Source organism: Microtus oregoni, unplaced genomic scaffold, assembly GCF_018167655.1.
Source record: "Microtus oregoni isolate MIOR12 unplaced genomic scaffold, Mior012 000008F_ref0000371, whole genome shotgun sequence".
Taxonomy (NCBI): Eukaryota; Metazoa; Chordata; class Mammalia; order Rodentia; family Cricetidae; genus Microtus; species Microtus oregoni.
Genome location: NW_024543067.1, coordinates 30,535,551 through 30,552,254, shown reverse-complemented (window position 1 = coordinate 30,552,254; position 16,704 = coordinate 30,535,551). Strand labels below are relative to the sequence as shown.

The following is a 16,704-nucleotide window of genomic DNA, read 5'->3' as shown; positions in this document are numbered from 1 at the left end:
ACTATAGGCAAATTTGTAGAGCATTTTTTGGTTAATAATGAAAGTGGGAAGGCCTAGTTCACTGTAGATAGTACCACCCCTGGGCAGGTAGTCCAGTATTATACAAGAAAGCAGGCTAAGCAAGTCATAGGAAGGAATCAAGTAAGCAGCATTCTTCTATGTTCTTTGTTTTACTTCCTGCCTCCAAGTTCTTGCTTTGGCTTCCCACAATAAATTGTGACCGAGTATACATAAGCCAAATAAATCTTTATTTCTTAAATTGCTTTTGATCAGTGTTTTTTATATACCGATATATAAAATATAAAGCAAACTAATACATTCACCTTATTCATGTTTTTGTTTAAGATACTTTACTGTATTATTTGACCAATCTGTCCAATCTTCATATATATATATGTGTATATCTTTAACATATACATATATTTCATATATAAACATATATGCATATTATAACACATGCATATATTATATATGTTATATTATCGTTTATCATTCTGTCCTGGATAGATGTCAACTTGAGACATCTGGGAACAGCAACTCTCAACTGAGATTCCTTTAGAAGATGTGCCTAGGCAAATCTGTAGTACAATTTCGTAGTGACTGATGTGTGAGGACCCAGTCCATAGTAGGTGGTGCAACCGCTAGACAGGTAGTAGTCTCAGAGTAACTAAGAAAGCAGACTAAACAAGTTAGGGCCAGTAAGTCAATTCTCAGCACTCTTCCATGGCTCTGCTTTAGCTTCTGACTCCAGGTTCCTGTTCTGACCCCTCAGTGATGCAGCATGACCTGAGAGTTGTGAGCTGAAACACACTCTTTCTAATCCAAGTTGGTGTAGATATCTTCTGTTTGTGTGTTGCTTACATTGGTTGAATAAAGATACTGCCTTGACCTTTTGATAGGGCAGCCCTTAAGAGGGAGGAGTAGACAGAACAGAATGCTGGAAAGAAGGGAAGTGTGGCAGATGCCATGCTTCTCCTGTCCAAGATTGACGCTGGTTAGACTCATGCCGGTAAGCCATGACCTCGTGGTGAACACAGATTAATAGAAATGAGTTAATCAAGATGTGAGAGGTGGCCAATTAGGGGCTAGAGCTAATGGGCCAGGCAGTGTTTAAATGAATACAGTTTCTGTGTAATTATTTTGGGGCTAAGCTAGCCTGGCCGTGGGACACAGCCCGCTCCTCCTACTACACAAGTTGCTTCTGATCATGGTGATTTACCTCAGTGATAGAAACCCTACATAAGACATTCTCTCTTTATCTGCCTCCCTTCCTCCCCTTACCTCTTTCTCATCTATCAAATGGACATTAGCTTCTCTTCTTGTCTAACTATGCATTCTTTTATTTTCACAAGAAGTACACACTAATTTTATTTCACATATTATACTATCTAGTTGTTTGTTGATTAATTTCAAACCACAAAAGATACGAATCTGATGTTCCAGTGATACTATTAACTTACCATACAAGGTTTCCAGAAAAGATCCATCGATAGCATTGATCAGAAGAGCCTTCACAACTGTTTCAAAGTGAGTATAGTGGTCGTAAAAAGAATCTGAAATTAAAGTAATTATTAGGGTATAGCAGGCAAAACTACTCTGTGACTGCAACTGACCCCCTTCCAACGCTAGGAAACTGGTTACCACAAGTCCTACAAAGTTTGTTCACCCTGTATCTGATAAAATGCATTGAGCATGGAGAGGCTGTTGTACTTCTGTTTGCTAAAAAGGGCTGTGTAGGGTTTCTAGGCTTCATGGAAACTGTAGTCTCTATTCTTTCCATGGAGGAGCTAAAGTTTAAATATCAACACAAGTAATTCGTACCGATCCTTAGACTTTAGAGAGCCTATCATTGAAAATTCCAAAAGCACCAATTGTGTCATTAGAGGATAGAAGACTGTACACACACACATGTATGCATGCATGCATGCACGCACGTACAAATCAAGAAGCATCTAATGGAAAAGTAAAATACAGTAATACTTCCAAAGAATTTACCTCTGGCTAGACTTTCAACTCTGGTATAAAATAAAGCTGGTATATAATTTTGAGTTAAAAATTCATCCAAACACCATCTAACACTCTGCAAACTATATTAAGGGAAAGCTCTTCTGGGGATTATTTACAGAAATGTTGGGGAAAAAGTTAAACTCAACCACTTTGGGATAAAGTTTAACCATTAAGAAAATGCAATAGATTTTTTTCTCCAAATCTTACTGAACATGATTGGCATTTATTGCAGTCCATAAAATGTAGGAATATTCTGACACTATGTTTATTTTAATCACCCACTCAACTGAAATGCCACAAAGCCTTAAGCACTAGGAGAGGTAGCTATGGACTGCAATCTTTGAAACTCTGGAGATCCAAAATAGGATGATTACCATTGGTTTAAAATCAAGCAGGGCTATACAGTGAGTTCAAGACAGCCTAGGTGACAGTGTAACTTCCTATCTTAATTGAAATAAAAAGAATAAAAACAAAATGAGTAAGAATACAAGAGAGAAGGTTGCCAACTGTCTAGCCTTTTCTTCCAGCAATCAGATGCTTATTTCATTGGGGTTTACTTTTACATATACTAAAAAATTCTTTTTGATGTCCAGTTCTGATAATGTATGAAATGTTCTCACCATCCTAACAACAGCTGATCTACTACCTCAACTCCTTGACAATATCTCAGTTTTCTACTTACTGAGCTAGAGATATCTAAAAGATACTCAGATAAACATATCCACTGAGATGATGAAAATTTGGACCTTTGCCTAAGGAGAAATCTTGTCTGAAGTAAAATATTTGGGAACTTTTGTCTATATTCTTGGTTAAAGTGATGGGAAACTGCCCTAAGTACAAGCAAAATGAAGGCACTCGATGATGAAATCCTGGGATCTATAGAAGCTGAACGACAAATGGGAGACTAGTGTAACATTAGGAGAGGCAGGAGAGAGTGCTAGTGCAGAAGCTACTAAAGATGCGTTATTCAAGACGTGAGAGTGGCCAGTTGGCAAAGCACAAAGCAACGCTGGGTTAACACAAATGAAGAATATGTTAGTGAACAGAGGTTATCCCGAGACCATGTTTATCAGGAGCCTCTGCACTTCCACAGTAAACAAGAAACAAAGAGTTAGAATAGTGACTCATAGAACATGTCAACTCAAGAAAGGAAGAACAAGAATATTACTAGTCAAAAAACACAACTTGGTGAGTAAGATTACTCCAACTATAGAAGATACAAAATAATTACATAGAAAGTGAAATACAAACTCTTGAGGCAGCGATATTTAATATTAAAAGTAAACACGAAGCTCCCTATAATTTATTCAAGTGGGATACAGTCTTATGTCCACAGAAAATCCTGAACACAAATGTTTATATTAGCTTTATTCATAATTGCCAAAACATGGAAGCAACCAAGATGCTTTGCAATAGGTGAGTGCATATACTGTGGCAAATCCATACAATGCATTTCTACTCGGGAACAAAACTAGGAGCTATGGCAACTGGGTTAGCCATGGGGAAACACTCAAGACAAACAGTTAGGTGAAGAGACCATGGCGAAAGTTACATGCGCTGTTTGTTTTTAACTGTGTGACATCCCGAAATTAATGTGTGACATTAAAACTATGGAGACAAAAACAAATACATCAGTGGAAATGTACACTTACTACTTTTCACATCGCTATAATTAAATACCAGACAAGAAGTAACCCACGGAAGGAAAGATTTATTTTGGCTAATTATTTCAGGGTACAGACCATGGCAGCAAGAACAGCTTACAGTTGCATCAGCAGAGGCATGAGGCTGCTTATATCACAGTGAAACACTGAAGAGAAAATGAGAGCAAGAAAGTGTGTGACAGAAGCCAGAAGCAGGGCTTGAGCTGTGATTCCTAAGGTCTGATCCTTGGAAACACACTTCTTCCAACATGTCCCAACATCTAAAGTCTTCTTAACTTCCCAAACAGTGTCACTGCAGCAAGTAAGTATTGAAATACACAAGTGTGTGGAGAATAGTACACCACAACATGAATAATTTAGGGCACTCGCACTATGCTGATGGGTGTGGCATTAGACAGTTGTCAACATGCATGAGAGGTACACAACAAAGAGAGGGCTCTAATGTGAACTATGAGTTAGTGATAATGGATCAATATAGGCTCATCAACTGTAACAGAGGTATCAAAGTGGTCTAAGAGGTCAGTAATAGAGAAACTGCGCCGGTGTGGGAGTACGCGGCAACTCTAATTTCCATCGACAATTCTCTAATTCCCAAACTGCCATTAAAATAAAGTAAGCAGAGGGGAGTAGGCAGAGAAGGAATTAATAGTAGTTTACACATACTGGATTTGCACATATCTAACAACACAGTCTAGATAAAGAAACCATTACGATGGTATGCCTCTTAATTAAGTATTCTTTTGATGCAAATGCCCAAGTGTTACTATTAGAAAGTTAGAGATTAACTTGGAAATGTCTTGTTTTTTCCCTTAATTTGTTAAGTTTCTTGAACTATGAATCATTCTCTTTTTTGTTGTTGTTATTGGTTTATGTGAGGCAGGTTTTTCTGTAGCTTTGGAGCCTGTCCTGGAATTAGCTCTGTAGACCAGGTTGGCCTCAAACTGACAGAGATCCACCGGCCTCTGCCTCCCAAGAGCTAGGATTAAAGTTGTGCACCATCACCACCTGGCATGAATCATTCTTCAACCTACTGTATCATTACAAATTGTGGAATATAAGTCAAACTGCTATTACTTGATTTTAGTAAATATGACTTTCCTAAGATAATATTTAGGAAGAATGTATTCTTTAATATATGAACCTGTTTCTATGAACTGTAAATCACCATGAAAACAATCCTTAAATTTATGCAAAATTATAGGGATCCGATATATGTATATTTAAATGTACTCCACGTTTTCAAATTTTCTTATTTAAAATTATATTAATTACATACACACAAAAAAAGAAAATTTCCTGTTTTTGGTAGGCTTCATTGTTTGTGTGAAGATTCAAAAAGCTTGATAAAAACCAGCTTTAGATAAAAGCCAGTTTTAGAATAAGTATATTGTCCATCATCTATTAAAGATATAGTAATAGCCATACAATTATCGATATTAAAGCAGTCTTTTTTTCTGACATTTTCATTGATTGTGCAAAAGTACAACTGGCAAAACAGCTACCCGGGTGTTCACAAAAAGCACAGCACTGGCACCGGACGACAGTGACGGCAGTCACCACAGGGAGGCACAGCGATAAACACTATCCTTTGAGGAATACTCTTGATGTCATTAATCTTTACTGTAATGAACAAGTCTTTTAGTACCCTATAGAATGCACTTATACTGCATACAAAACAGAACGGTGGTTCTGAGGAGAAATCTCTCATGCAGCCACCATAACTAAGGCAAAGCTTCATCTGTCATGAAACAACCACTTTCACTTGAAAGAAAAATGACAAACTAGATATTCAATTTTTGTCAAATGTTTTCTCAAGAAAGAACAATATGAGCCTGTAGCTGTAAGTATAATTTGCTATGTTTGTTGCCAATAAGTAAAGCCAAGATTTTAAGTAAAAATCACAATTCTGAAAAACTTGCAATTAGTAACTGTGCATGTGATAGCGTCTAAATAGTATAGGAATATTCCGATGAAATCATGGTATCAACAGATATTGATAAAAAACACGGTGATACATGTGAAGATATGAAGTATCTATATAACCCAGCAAACCAGTATTTTCCAAATGACCAATGTCCTCTTATAAAATCATGCATGGATTAAATAGTGAATAAAATGCAAGATTGCCAATGGCTATAAGTATTTAAAATCCATTTACATTGTTTCAGTTTCCACATTACAACTATCCTTCAGAGTTGTATCATGTGTTGGATTTTTGTGTATTAACTTTATCTGATGGGAATATACATAATTATTTTGGAAATACTACAAAAATGATCTTCCCATTTTCAGCTATATATCATTGGTAAACTGTTTCATGTACTTCAACAAAACATATTATAGATATAAGATATAAGAATCCAGCTGCCATTTAGTAAGATCACATTAAATATATCTAACAAGGCAAGAGAGGTAGTTAAGTGGTTAACAAAGCTTACTAGTCTTGCAGAGGACTGGGTCCGGCTCCCAGCACCCACATCAGGAGACTTACAACTGCCTTTAAATTTAATGCCAGGGAACCCAGTGCCCTTTGCTTCTGCGGGGACATGTGTGCATGCATGCCTATTGTGCACATAAACTCACACAGGCACACACATGCAAATTTAGAAAGACATCTTCAAAGTGATTTCAAAGAACATTACAAGGCCAGTCTCCTATTTTGGAAAATAGCTATTTTCTATCCAATGTTTTTGTCAATATAGTAAATTTTCTAATGTTATTTTAATAAATGTGTTTTTGATTGTATTTACAGTTATAAATACTGACAAAGTTAGCCTGATGAAAACAGATGGCTGTTTGCTGGGGTCCACAGTATTTAAGAGGGCAATGAATTCTTGACACCAATGGAAGAAACATTTACTGTCAAATTTAAAATATCCAAACACAAACTCACAGCTCTTTACCAATGATTCAGAAGATGATATTAATAGGCTTTGATGCTTTATATAATGATGTGAAAAAGACACGATTGTCTTCATATTTAACTTACAAAGTGAATTTTGTTTTACTAATTTCAGCTGTGATGTAGTCAAACTTTCTCCTTGTTGATTTTTACTCTCTTCATCTCCTTCCTCATCTTGCACTACAAAGTCATCAGTCACATAGCCATCTTCATTTCCATCTCTGTAAGCATCCTCATCCACATCTTCATCAGTACTTGAACAAGATTCCTTTTCAGAGTCCTAATTAAATGAAAATAAATGCTTCAGTATTTATTTTGGCTTTAAAAAAGCCAGGATAGGTATAAACTTAAATCTGAAGGCAAAAAAGATCCATATAATTAAACACATATTTTACGGCTAAATATTGAGCTTTTGAAATGGAAGAACTGTACACTTTGGTGATGTGAAATGTTTAAAATAAACATTAAAAATATGAGTAATTAAGAATGGGAAAGACCATACAGAACAACAAATAGTCTTTCAATATTTTTAAAAGAGAGTGAGGATCACAATAAATTATTATTACTAAATATAATAGTATAATATTCAAGGATGTTTATTTAAAAATTCTAACATTGGAAAAAGAATAGATTCTGTACTTTAATATCTGTAAAAAACAACTAAATGATTTTCAAGTAAAAATTTAACAACAATAAACCAACAAAATAAAACACACCTCAAAAGCTCTACCACTATTGCGTCTTTGTCTCTGGCGTGATCTTTCTGAGAGTTCCTTTAGCTTCTGCTGGTGTTCTCGCTTTTGAGCAGCCAATGAATTTTCAGGGGTTTCTCCTTCCATCTCCAATGAAGAACACTCGTCTTCGTCCACCCTGCGTGGACGTTTAGCACCTGCTTTCCTAACGGGGATGTCACTGTCATCGCTCTCATCACTGTCATACATTACAGAAGACAGCCTCTTTCTTTTTCCTGGCTTGATGCATTCATCTTCCACATCCTCCTCTGTGACTTGTTTGGTGTGCTTGCTGGCACCACTCTCCTCTTGACCTGGGTGATTTTCATCATCTGCCAAGTCATTATGCTCACTTGTGATCATTTTTTCTTCCTCTGTTGAACTGTTGTTGGTGTTTCTAAGAGGCTTACTGCTGTCTCCCTCACTTTCAACTTTGATTAATTTAAGCTCTGTTTCCTTCTCTGGTATTTCATTAATACCAGGCTTCTTGCTACTCTCAAGCTCTTCATCACTATCAATCCTTTCACCACTCCCAAGCTCTTCATCACTATCAATCCTTTCACCACTCCCAAGCTCTTCATCACTATCATCAAGTTCAAGTTCCTCATCACTATCAAGCTCGTCATCACTATCAAAAAGCTGTGAGATACTTCTTTTAGTCCGACGCCAATCAACTCGAGATTTTTGCTCAGGTACTTGGCTTTTAGAATTTCTCCTTGTTTCACGTCTTCTAACATGTACCATTTTCACTTAAGCTTCTACAAAATAAAGTTATTAGGAACATAACAATGACAACCATATTATAGCAATGAAAACATGGCACACATCAATTTAGCTTCATTAAATGGCTCACAAAGGCAAATCACGTGAGATATTTTAGCAAAAAACCACAGAACAATGTACAAATAATTCATAAACTATTTTTAACACATATTCTTAATTATGCTATATATTGTGCTGAAAAAAAATTTACACAAGAGAATCATAGTCCTGTGTCCTTTTAGAAAACTTTATAAAACTTAATTAAACACGCAAACATAATTAAGAAAAACTCAAGGTGGTCAGTATTAAATAATAAATATAAATGTGATAGAAATGTCAATGTGCAGAAAGATTAGTATGGCATTAATTCACCAAAGACCATTATGAACAGAGTTGATTAGGCAAAATTTTCAAGAACCTGCTTGATTTGTAAAGAAATAATGAAAAAGTAATTTCCGATAAGTAAATATAGTATGGGCAAAACTCTGGCACTGGTAAAGAACATGACACACTTAGTAAACAGGTGTTACTAAAAAGGGATAAATAGCTTCTGTCACGAAAAAAGGGAGACAAGAATAAAAAGCAATGATGGAATTATAAAGACAGGGCTGCGAGATGGCTTAGCAGGCAAACTGCTATAATGAAAGCATTAGGGTCTGGGCTGGGATCTTCATCACCCACATTAAAAACCAGCTGGTTCGGTGCACGGCAAAGCCAGCATTGGATGTCCAACAGGACAGAGACAAGTGAAATGCTGGGGTAGCTGCTTAGCCGGCTAGTTCACTCAAATGACAAATTCTAGGTAAAGAAATCTTGTTTCAAATAACAGTGATAATAACAACAATAATAGTAACAATAATATTGCAAGAAATAATCAAAAACAATATCTCTACATCCATCTTGGTGTCCACATACACCTGCACTGTCAAGCAAACTCACATACATTGCATATATGTGTTCAACACGAATACACTGAATTACAAAGACAATCCATCCTCAGGCAAAGAAGGACTTGATTTGGAAGAGAAATAACATGAAATTTAAAGGCTCAGCCATGTTACATGAACAAAGTATTAATTTAGTAATTGATATAAAAAGAGATACAATACAATGCGGAGAGTGAGCCTATCTGCTAAGACTGTGGCTGCTACACTCCTTTGTGAAGTAGAGATGGGGTTATACTGCTCTTAGAAACTACAGAACAACTCAGCAAAACTCACTAAGTGTCCAATAATGTAGTCAAGTGAGAAGTCTGCAGGAAGAGAAGCTTCATGGTAAAGCAGAGCATAGTATAGGGTGGAGAAATCACAGCTGTCCCTTTGTGATTTTATAAAATATTTTCCACTAAATTTATCACAGGCATGTACTAAACTGCTGACGGGGAAGACACACAGAAACTTAGTAACTCATATGTGCTTTTGTGGTCGCCAAGGAATACAAGTAGAATCATAAGGTAATATGACCTCATAGTACATGTGTAAGAGCTTATGGAAATTATAATATTCTACAATAGCACACAATATTTCTGGTCTTTCTATATATAACAGTAACCTTAAAAATTAATTCAAGATTACAAAAATAATTACACTGCTTATGTTTTATATGCCAAACATAAGCTTCAAACACCCACCTTATTTGCCTCAGTTCGAAGAGATTGTTAGAGGCTTAGAGAAAATAAATATTTATAAGATAAAGATTAACTATCATAGAAAATATTTAAAAATGTGTGACTAACTATAAAGGTTGTATCAAAACTACAAATCCAAAATAATTTTAAGCAATGTTGTCAATACTGGACCATTCATAGTGTTCCAAAATTATTACTTAGAGGGGGAAAGAATATATTAAGTATACTAATTCTTATATGACTATAAGGCAGTATGCCTTCCTATATGGTAATTTCTCATATAAAATCAGAACAACAGAAATTATTAGGTTATACACCAAAACATGACCTGTGTTGATAGCATCGGCTGATTGTAACTTTTTGATAGTATATAATTAATTTAACAGTGATAGCATCAAATGCCAATTAGTAAACCAAATGGTTTATTTGAACTACAGTTGGTTATAATCTACATCAGGGTTATACTGAAGCCAACAAAGAGAAAAACAATAAAGATATATACTGAAAATTACCTTAAAAACCCTAGATTATTCTTCAAAGCATACCTTTTGCATACTCCACCACTTTACAGTATGTCCATCTAATTTCTCCAATAGTTTTGAAAAGATTTTTTTTATTAAACACTAGAATAACTAGGCAACTTATGTTTTGAAGTTATATAGTAAGGTATTTGTAAGCACATATAAATTTTCATAAGCCAACTTAGCATATGTGTATTACACAATCATAAGATTTTCTAGGAAACTGGTTTGAATTGGGAGAAATAATGAAAAACTCGTCAATAAAAAGACAAACATGGTTTCAATAGGTAGATGAAAGTAAAAATGGACAGTAAGAAGTGTCCAAGTGAACGATGACTTTAGTTTAGTCCACACAGCAGGTCCACACACACCAGATTGCTGTTGTAAAACTACAGCACTCTCAAAGGACATTTATCTTACAATGGGTGATTGCAGGACAACAGCAGAAATGATTAGGACCACTAATTAAGACTATTATTAAGACACGTGACTCTGCATAATGAAGGTATAAAAGAAATCATCTATATTTAAAATTGATCGGTATCCTTTATTTTTAAATCCTGTCAATGATCTTCCAAAGAAGATACTATTATCATCATATACAAATATTAAAGCCAAGTACATAGAGTTTAAATGACTTACCAAAGATCACAGAGCTCGTCAGTGACAGAGCAGTGTTAGAAACCAGGTCTCCTGATGCCCGTCCAGTGGTACACAGTGACTGCTGGTAGCATATTGTAATACATGTAGTAAGAATTAACATGTAGAAGTAATAGTTTATTTCTTAGTCATGCTAAATCTTAGTTTCAGAAAACAACCATCAACATGGTGAAAGCTAACAAACATGCTTTTCTAAGATTACCTAACTAAATTGAAGTGCACATGGCTTAAGTCAGAAATTTTTGAAAATTATCCATTAAGTAAGGAAAAAATATACAAGAGATGGAAGGCTGCAGACTTTCCTCCACATTTTATTGATGACATCAATCACAAAATTTATGGAGCTTTTGGTAAGGTCCAAAGCAAAAATTCCTATGGAAAAATGAAGACTTTGACCTTTTTGAAGGTATATTTTATTTAAATTAAGTTTCATTTGGCAAACTACACATTTGCCAGGGCTCCTGTCTTATTTCAAAATTGTCATTTCTATCAATAGGGTAAAAATAAACCTGCTATCAAAAGGGAGATCTTTGAATGTAGTTAGCTCTTCTTTTTAAATTAAGGACAGCTTTACTAAATTATCTGGGAGGGAAGATCGTCAGAGGGAACAGGTGAGTGATCCAGGGGAATCAAATGAGAAAATGAAGCCAAGTTAATGGGTAAGACAGCTCCATGTTTAGAATTCACCTGCAACAGAACCCATGCAAATAGGTGTAAGTTTCGTTTATGCCGAATTAAAAACTTCAAATGAGAATTTTATCAAGATATCTTACTTTCAGACAAGGAGAAAAACAAAGACCCCACCAGAAAGCATCAAATAAGTGAATCAAGTTAATACTATCATGTGCTTCATGGTTGTCATGGAAGATGAACATATTAACTGGTATGTCTGTCAAAGGATGTGTTCTTTCAAAGTAAATTTATAGGTAAAAGAAGGTACTGTTGATGACACGTGAAGGTCCCATCAGGAGAAATATGTTCTTTTAGAATTTGAGGTTAATTCATACTCAAGAACAACCTCACACTGAAGTCACCTACTTGCTCTACAAACAGTGTAGGCAGATGACAGTTACTTATCTCTGATTTGAAATGCAAAGGCTATGCTACTTTTGGAAATCCTGCCAGAAGGGATTAATTTGTGAAATCTGTAGAATATCAACTCTTTCATGTTTTTTTTATATGGTGGTTTGGAGAGGAAATATTACAAGCTAAAGAAAGTTATTAACATTTATCAAAATGCTAGCACATGTTCTGGAGCAGTGGTGCCACTAGAAGAAATAAATGCAGTCTCTGCTCCCAAGGAGTTCACAATTTTATGAAATTACTAGGGACATGGAAATCAAACCAGCACAAGAAAAGATCTGAGGGCCGCACGCACGATTCTGCTAAGTTTCTGTCACATGGGTATGAATCAATCTATCATCGTCCTCCCATTGGCAGGAAAGAGGGCAGCATAGCACAACAGGAAAAAGGAAATGATGAAGCAAAGCTATTAAGAGGCAAGCCAATGCCTTCCATTTGACATCACAGCTCAATACTTCCCAATCTCGTAGAGAGGGTCCTGCCAGCCTGGCATCCAGGATAACTAGATCACTCACTAGCATCTGTCACAGGGGCTGTGCCTCCCTAAACCCAGCAAGGATGCATGCCTGAGAGAAGAAAAAAATCCTTTGAGGTGTGAACACTAGGGTCACAGTCATGATTACCAACCTGGCTTTCTGGCGGGACTAATTCCCCAGATACAGGAAGCAGATGCGCAGGCCTCCAAAAACAGAGCGGTGGCTGCTGTCAGAAGACAGGAACCGCTGCCCCGGCTTCACAAGACTGCCCGAGGGCTGTGCATCCAGAGAGGGGTCTGCAGAGACATGGACCAGGATCAAGGTCTGTGCACTCAGACAGGGAGTGTGTGCTGAGGAGTGTGCTCCCAGGAGGAGTTGCGCACAGCCAGTTACGGGGCTGAGGAAATACCCGCGCTCTCACAGACACCCGTGGACGGCTGCGCTCCCACGGCGCGCCCCTTCCCGCGTCCGTGACGCACAGCTAAGGGCTGGCAGGTGCCCTCCGCGCCGCGACACGCCGCCTGGGCTCTGCGGGAGGCGACCTTGACCAGGTCGGAGAATTCCCGCTAGGAGCCTGCACGGAACCACCCTCTAGCGCTCACCTTTCAAAACGCCTCCGCCTCCGCCTCCGCCTCCGCATTCGCTTTCGCTTCTGTCCCCGCCTCCGCCTTCGCTTCCGCCTCTGTCCCCGCCCAGCTGCCGCCCCGCCTCCGCCCCCGTCCCCGCCCCCGCCCAGATTCCCTTGGCGCCACGGCCCCCCGCTTCCGGGAGGAGCCGGAAGTCCCGCCTCCAGGCGGGGCAGGCACTGGGCCACCGCCGGGAGCTGGGGCGCGGCTTCCGGGAGCGCGCGCGGAGGGAGGAGCGGCCGCGTCGCCCCAGTTAGGGAGCCGCTGCGGTGGGAGTGCGGGGTCGGGCGCCCGAGCGGCTGCGGGTGGAGGAGACGGAGGCCCGGCTGCCTGGGTGAGGGCAGCCCGCTCCTTCCGCCCTGCGCCGGCTCCGGGGCCTGGCAGGGTCAGCGGAGGGCCTGCATCCGGGGCCTGGGCGCCCCGGGCTGGAGCGGGAACTGCGGGACCTGCCGGCCCGGTTATCCGCGGGGAAGAGAGGCCGCCTCCGCCTCCTCCTCGGCCCGCAGATTTCCCGTCACCTGCCTTGCCCTTGCCAGCCCAGCCTCGCGTCGCTTCAGCGGCTGAAGCGAAGGGGTCGAGTGCTCAAGACTCTTTAAAAGTCTCAGTAAGGATTGCGGCAGTGTGAGCAGGTGCCAGACCTCGCCATGTCAGGGAAGCGGAAGCGCGTGGTGTTGACTATTAAAGATAAACTTGACATAATAAAGAAACTCGAAGATGGAGGCTCTTCCAAGCAGTTGGCGGTGATCTATGGAATTGGTGAAACAACAGTTAGGGACATAAGAAAGAATAAGGAAAAGATTATAACTTATGCAAGCAGCTCTGATTCCACAAGTCTTCTGGCTAAGAGAAAATCTATGAAGCCATCCATGTATGAGGAACTAGACAGAGCAATGTTAGAATGGTTCAATCAGCAGCGAGCGAAAGGGAATCCCGTATCCGGACCAATTTGTGCCAAACGGGCAGAGTTCTTTTTCTACGCTCTGGGAATGGATGGTGATTTTAACCCTTCTGCTGGTTGGTTAACCCGCTTCAAGCAGAGGCACAGCATTAGAGAGATTAATATTAGAAATGAAAGATTAAATGGAGATGAGGCTGCTGTGGAAGACTTTTGTAACAACTTTAGAGATTTTATCGAACGTGAGAATTTGCAGCCCGAGCAGATCTACAATGCAGATGAGACTGGACTCTTTTGGAAGTGCCTGCCTTCCAGGACTGCAGTAGTTAAAGGTAAATGCACTGTCCCTGGGCACAGCTTATTGGAAGAAAGAGTCACTGTTCTGTGTTGTACCAACGCAACAGGCTTACACAAACTTAAACTTTGCGTCGTGGGCAAAGCAAAGAAACCTCGCTCCTTCAAGGCGACTGACACCTTAAACCTGCCTGTCTCTTACTTCAGCCAGAAAGGTGCATGGATGGATCTCTCCATTTTCCGGCAATGGTTCGATAAGATTTTTGTGCCTCAGGTTCGAGAGTACTTAAGATCTAAAGGCTTGCAGGAAAAGGCCGTGCTCCTTCTGGATAATTCCCCAACACATCCAAACGAAAATGTCCTGAGGTCAGATGATGGCCAAATATTTGCAAAATATTTACCACCTAATGTAGCTTCATCAATTCAGCCCTTGAATCAGGGAGTTATAGCAACCATGAAAAGAAACTATCGCGCAGGTCTTCTCCAGAACAATCTGGAAGAAGGCAACGACCTGAAATCATTCTGGAAGAAACTGACTCTGTTGGATGCACTTTACGAAATAGCAATGGCATGGAACTTAGTAAAACCGACTACCATTAGCAGAGCTTGGAAACAGATTCTTCCTGCCATAGAAGAAAAAGAGAGCTTGGACTTTGATGAAGAAGATATTTCTGGGGCTACTGTGGCCACCATTTTACAGCATACCAAAGGACTGGAAAATGTGACTCCTGAAAATATGGAAAAGTGGCTTGAGATTGACAGTACTGAGCCAGGTTATGAAGTGTTAACTGACAGTGAAATCATCAGACGAGCCCAGGGTCAGACAGATGAATCCAGTGAAAACGATGAGGAAGGGATTGAGCTGATTCCAGAAAAACATATAAATCATGCAGATGCTCTCCAGTGGACTGAGAACTTACTAGATTATCTAGAACAACAAGGTGACATGATTCTACCTGACAGACTGGTAATACGTAAACTTAGAGCCACCATCAGAAATAAACAGAAGATGACAAACTCAAGTAAATAGCAGCATTTGAATTTTATCATTGTTGTGATAATTGTATTTGTGTGGCACTTTGAAATGTGGCTTAATTTTCTTCATGTCAAACAGTCCTATAATATACATACAAAAATGTAACTGAAGTGGTTTGAGGATTATGTGTCTTATCTCCTTATTTAGCTATAAATGGCATATTCATATTTGCTTCTGTAAGTCAGTGATCTAAGGGTGGCATTTCCTACAGGTTCTAGCTTTAAAAGATAGGTAACAGTGAGCACTTTCCCTAATTCTTTTGCTTGAATTGAGGGCTGCAATAGAAATCTTTTCTTGTAATAATGATCTTAAGTGGTTATCTGGCTTTTGTATTTGCATAGGTTGAGAATTAAATTGCTAGGTTTCAGGATGATATGTAATAATTTAAAAATGAAGTTCAATAATGATGGTGGAAATAATCTATGAATTATAAAAATAACTTAGAGTCATATTTCTGTTTTCTTATGTTTTTGTTGATGGAAAATATAATCCTGGAAATGAATTATAGGTAAGAAGTAATTGAGAGAAACTGGGAAGGTGGCTTATAAGAGAAATTTTCATCTCTTCATTTGGAGGAAACTAGGTGTTAAAATTTTGGGAACTAGATTTATTTATACAAAGAAAAAGATTTTTTTATTTTGAGTTGGATAACAGTATAGAATTATTTATTTACCTGATTTTTCATAAGTTTTTTTAATTATTACATAATATGAACTACCATAAATACTTGGGAAACAAAAATTTGAAATTTAATAATTTTTACTGAATATTTAGAAATATCTATAACTTTAAAATTTTGTCATACTTGGCTGATTTTATTCGATATAAAAAATAAAGTTTTTATTTTAGATAAATCATATGTTTGTATTCTATTTTTTGAAGAAAGCACAAATAACTAGGAAGTGCTCAAGATAAGAATTCTTTTAACACATAAAGGAATTCTGTAGTTCTAAGAGTTTTGACAATTCTTTTTAAATTCTGTGTATCCATGATTGATGTGGAATGTCCTTCTATATATGTGTTGCTTTTATTTGTTGATGAATAAAGCTCTTTGAGCCAATGGCTTAGCAGAATAAAGCCAGGTGGGAAATCAGAACAGAGATAGAATAGGCAGAGTCAAGGGGATGCCATATAGCTGCCGAAGGAGAAGAACACTTTGGAACATTAACAGTAAGCCATAGCCTCGTGGTGATGCACAGAGTAATAGAAATGGGTTAATTTAAGATGTAAGAGTTAGGTAGGAATACTCCTGAGCCATCGACCAAACAGCATTGTAATTAATATAGTTTCTGTGTGATCATTTGGGTCTGGGTGGCCGGGAAACAAACAAGCAGTCTCCATCTACACATGATATTAGTTCTTTTTCTGGATTTACTTAGTTTTTTTTTCTTCTTGTTTTGTTTTGTTCTTTAAATGTGAA

At 38.2% G+C, this 16,704-nt stretch overlaps 2 protein-coding genes across 9 annotated transcripts in view; one reads left to right on the top strand and one right to left on the bottom strand.

The window, feature by feature from the left end:
• The window catches only part of Ccdc82 (coiled-coil domain containing 82), a 30,998-nt gene extending 17,859 nt beyond the window's left edge, over positions 1-13,139 (bottom strand). For 3 of the 8 annotated variants that reach the window (XM_041657620.1, XM_041657627.1, XM_041657628.1), the window contains exons 1-6: positions 13,036-13,139; positions 12,585-12,729; positions 10,857-10,938; positions 7,290-8,062; positions 6,661-6,853; positions 1,461-1,553 (exon numbers count right to left, since the gene is read on the bottom strand). In XM_041657620.1, the coding sequence (XP_041513554.1) occupies positions 1,461-1,553; positions 6,661-6,853; positions 7,290-8,048 (1,045 nt within the window). In that variant the 5' untranslated portion in view covers positions 8,049-8,062; positions 10,857-10,938; positions 12,585-12,729; positions 13,036-13,139. Of the gene's footprint in view, positions 1-1,460; positions 1,554-6,660; positions 6,854-7,289; positions 8,063-10,856; positions 10,939-12,584; positions 13,008-13,035 lie in introns of those variants that run through there. The other 5 variants (XM_041657622.1, XM_041657623.1, XM_041657626.1 and 2 more) reach the window with 5 other exon arrangements.
• Positions 13,140-13,242: 103 nt separating this feature from the next.
• On the top strand, positions 13,243-16,135 carry Jrkl (JRK like). Its single transcript, XM_041656729.1, has one exon. The coding sequence runs from the start codon at positions 13,704-13,706 to the stop codon at positions 15,276-15,278; it is 1,575 nt and encodes a 524-aa protein (XP_041512663.1). The 5' UTR covers positions 13,243-13,703; the 3' UTR covers positions 15,279-16,135.
• Positions 16,136-16,704: the final 569 nt, after the last annotated feature.

Bases quoted from the DNA above. Each gene is read 5' to 3' on its own strand.
- Jrkl (XM_041656729.1), top strand. From the start codon at position 13,704: ATGTCAGGGAAGCGGAAGCGCGTGGTGTTGACTATTAAAGATAAACTT.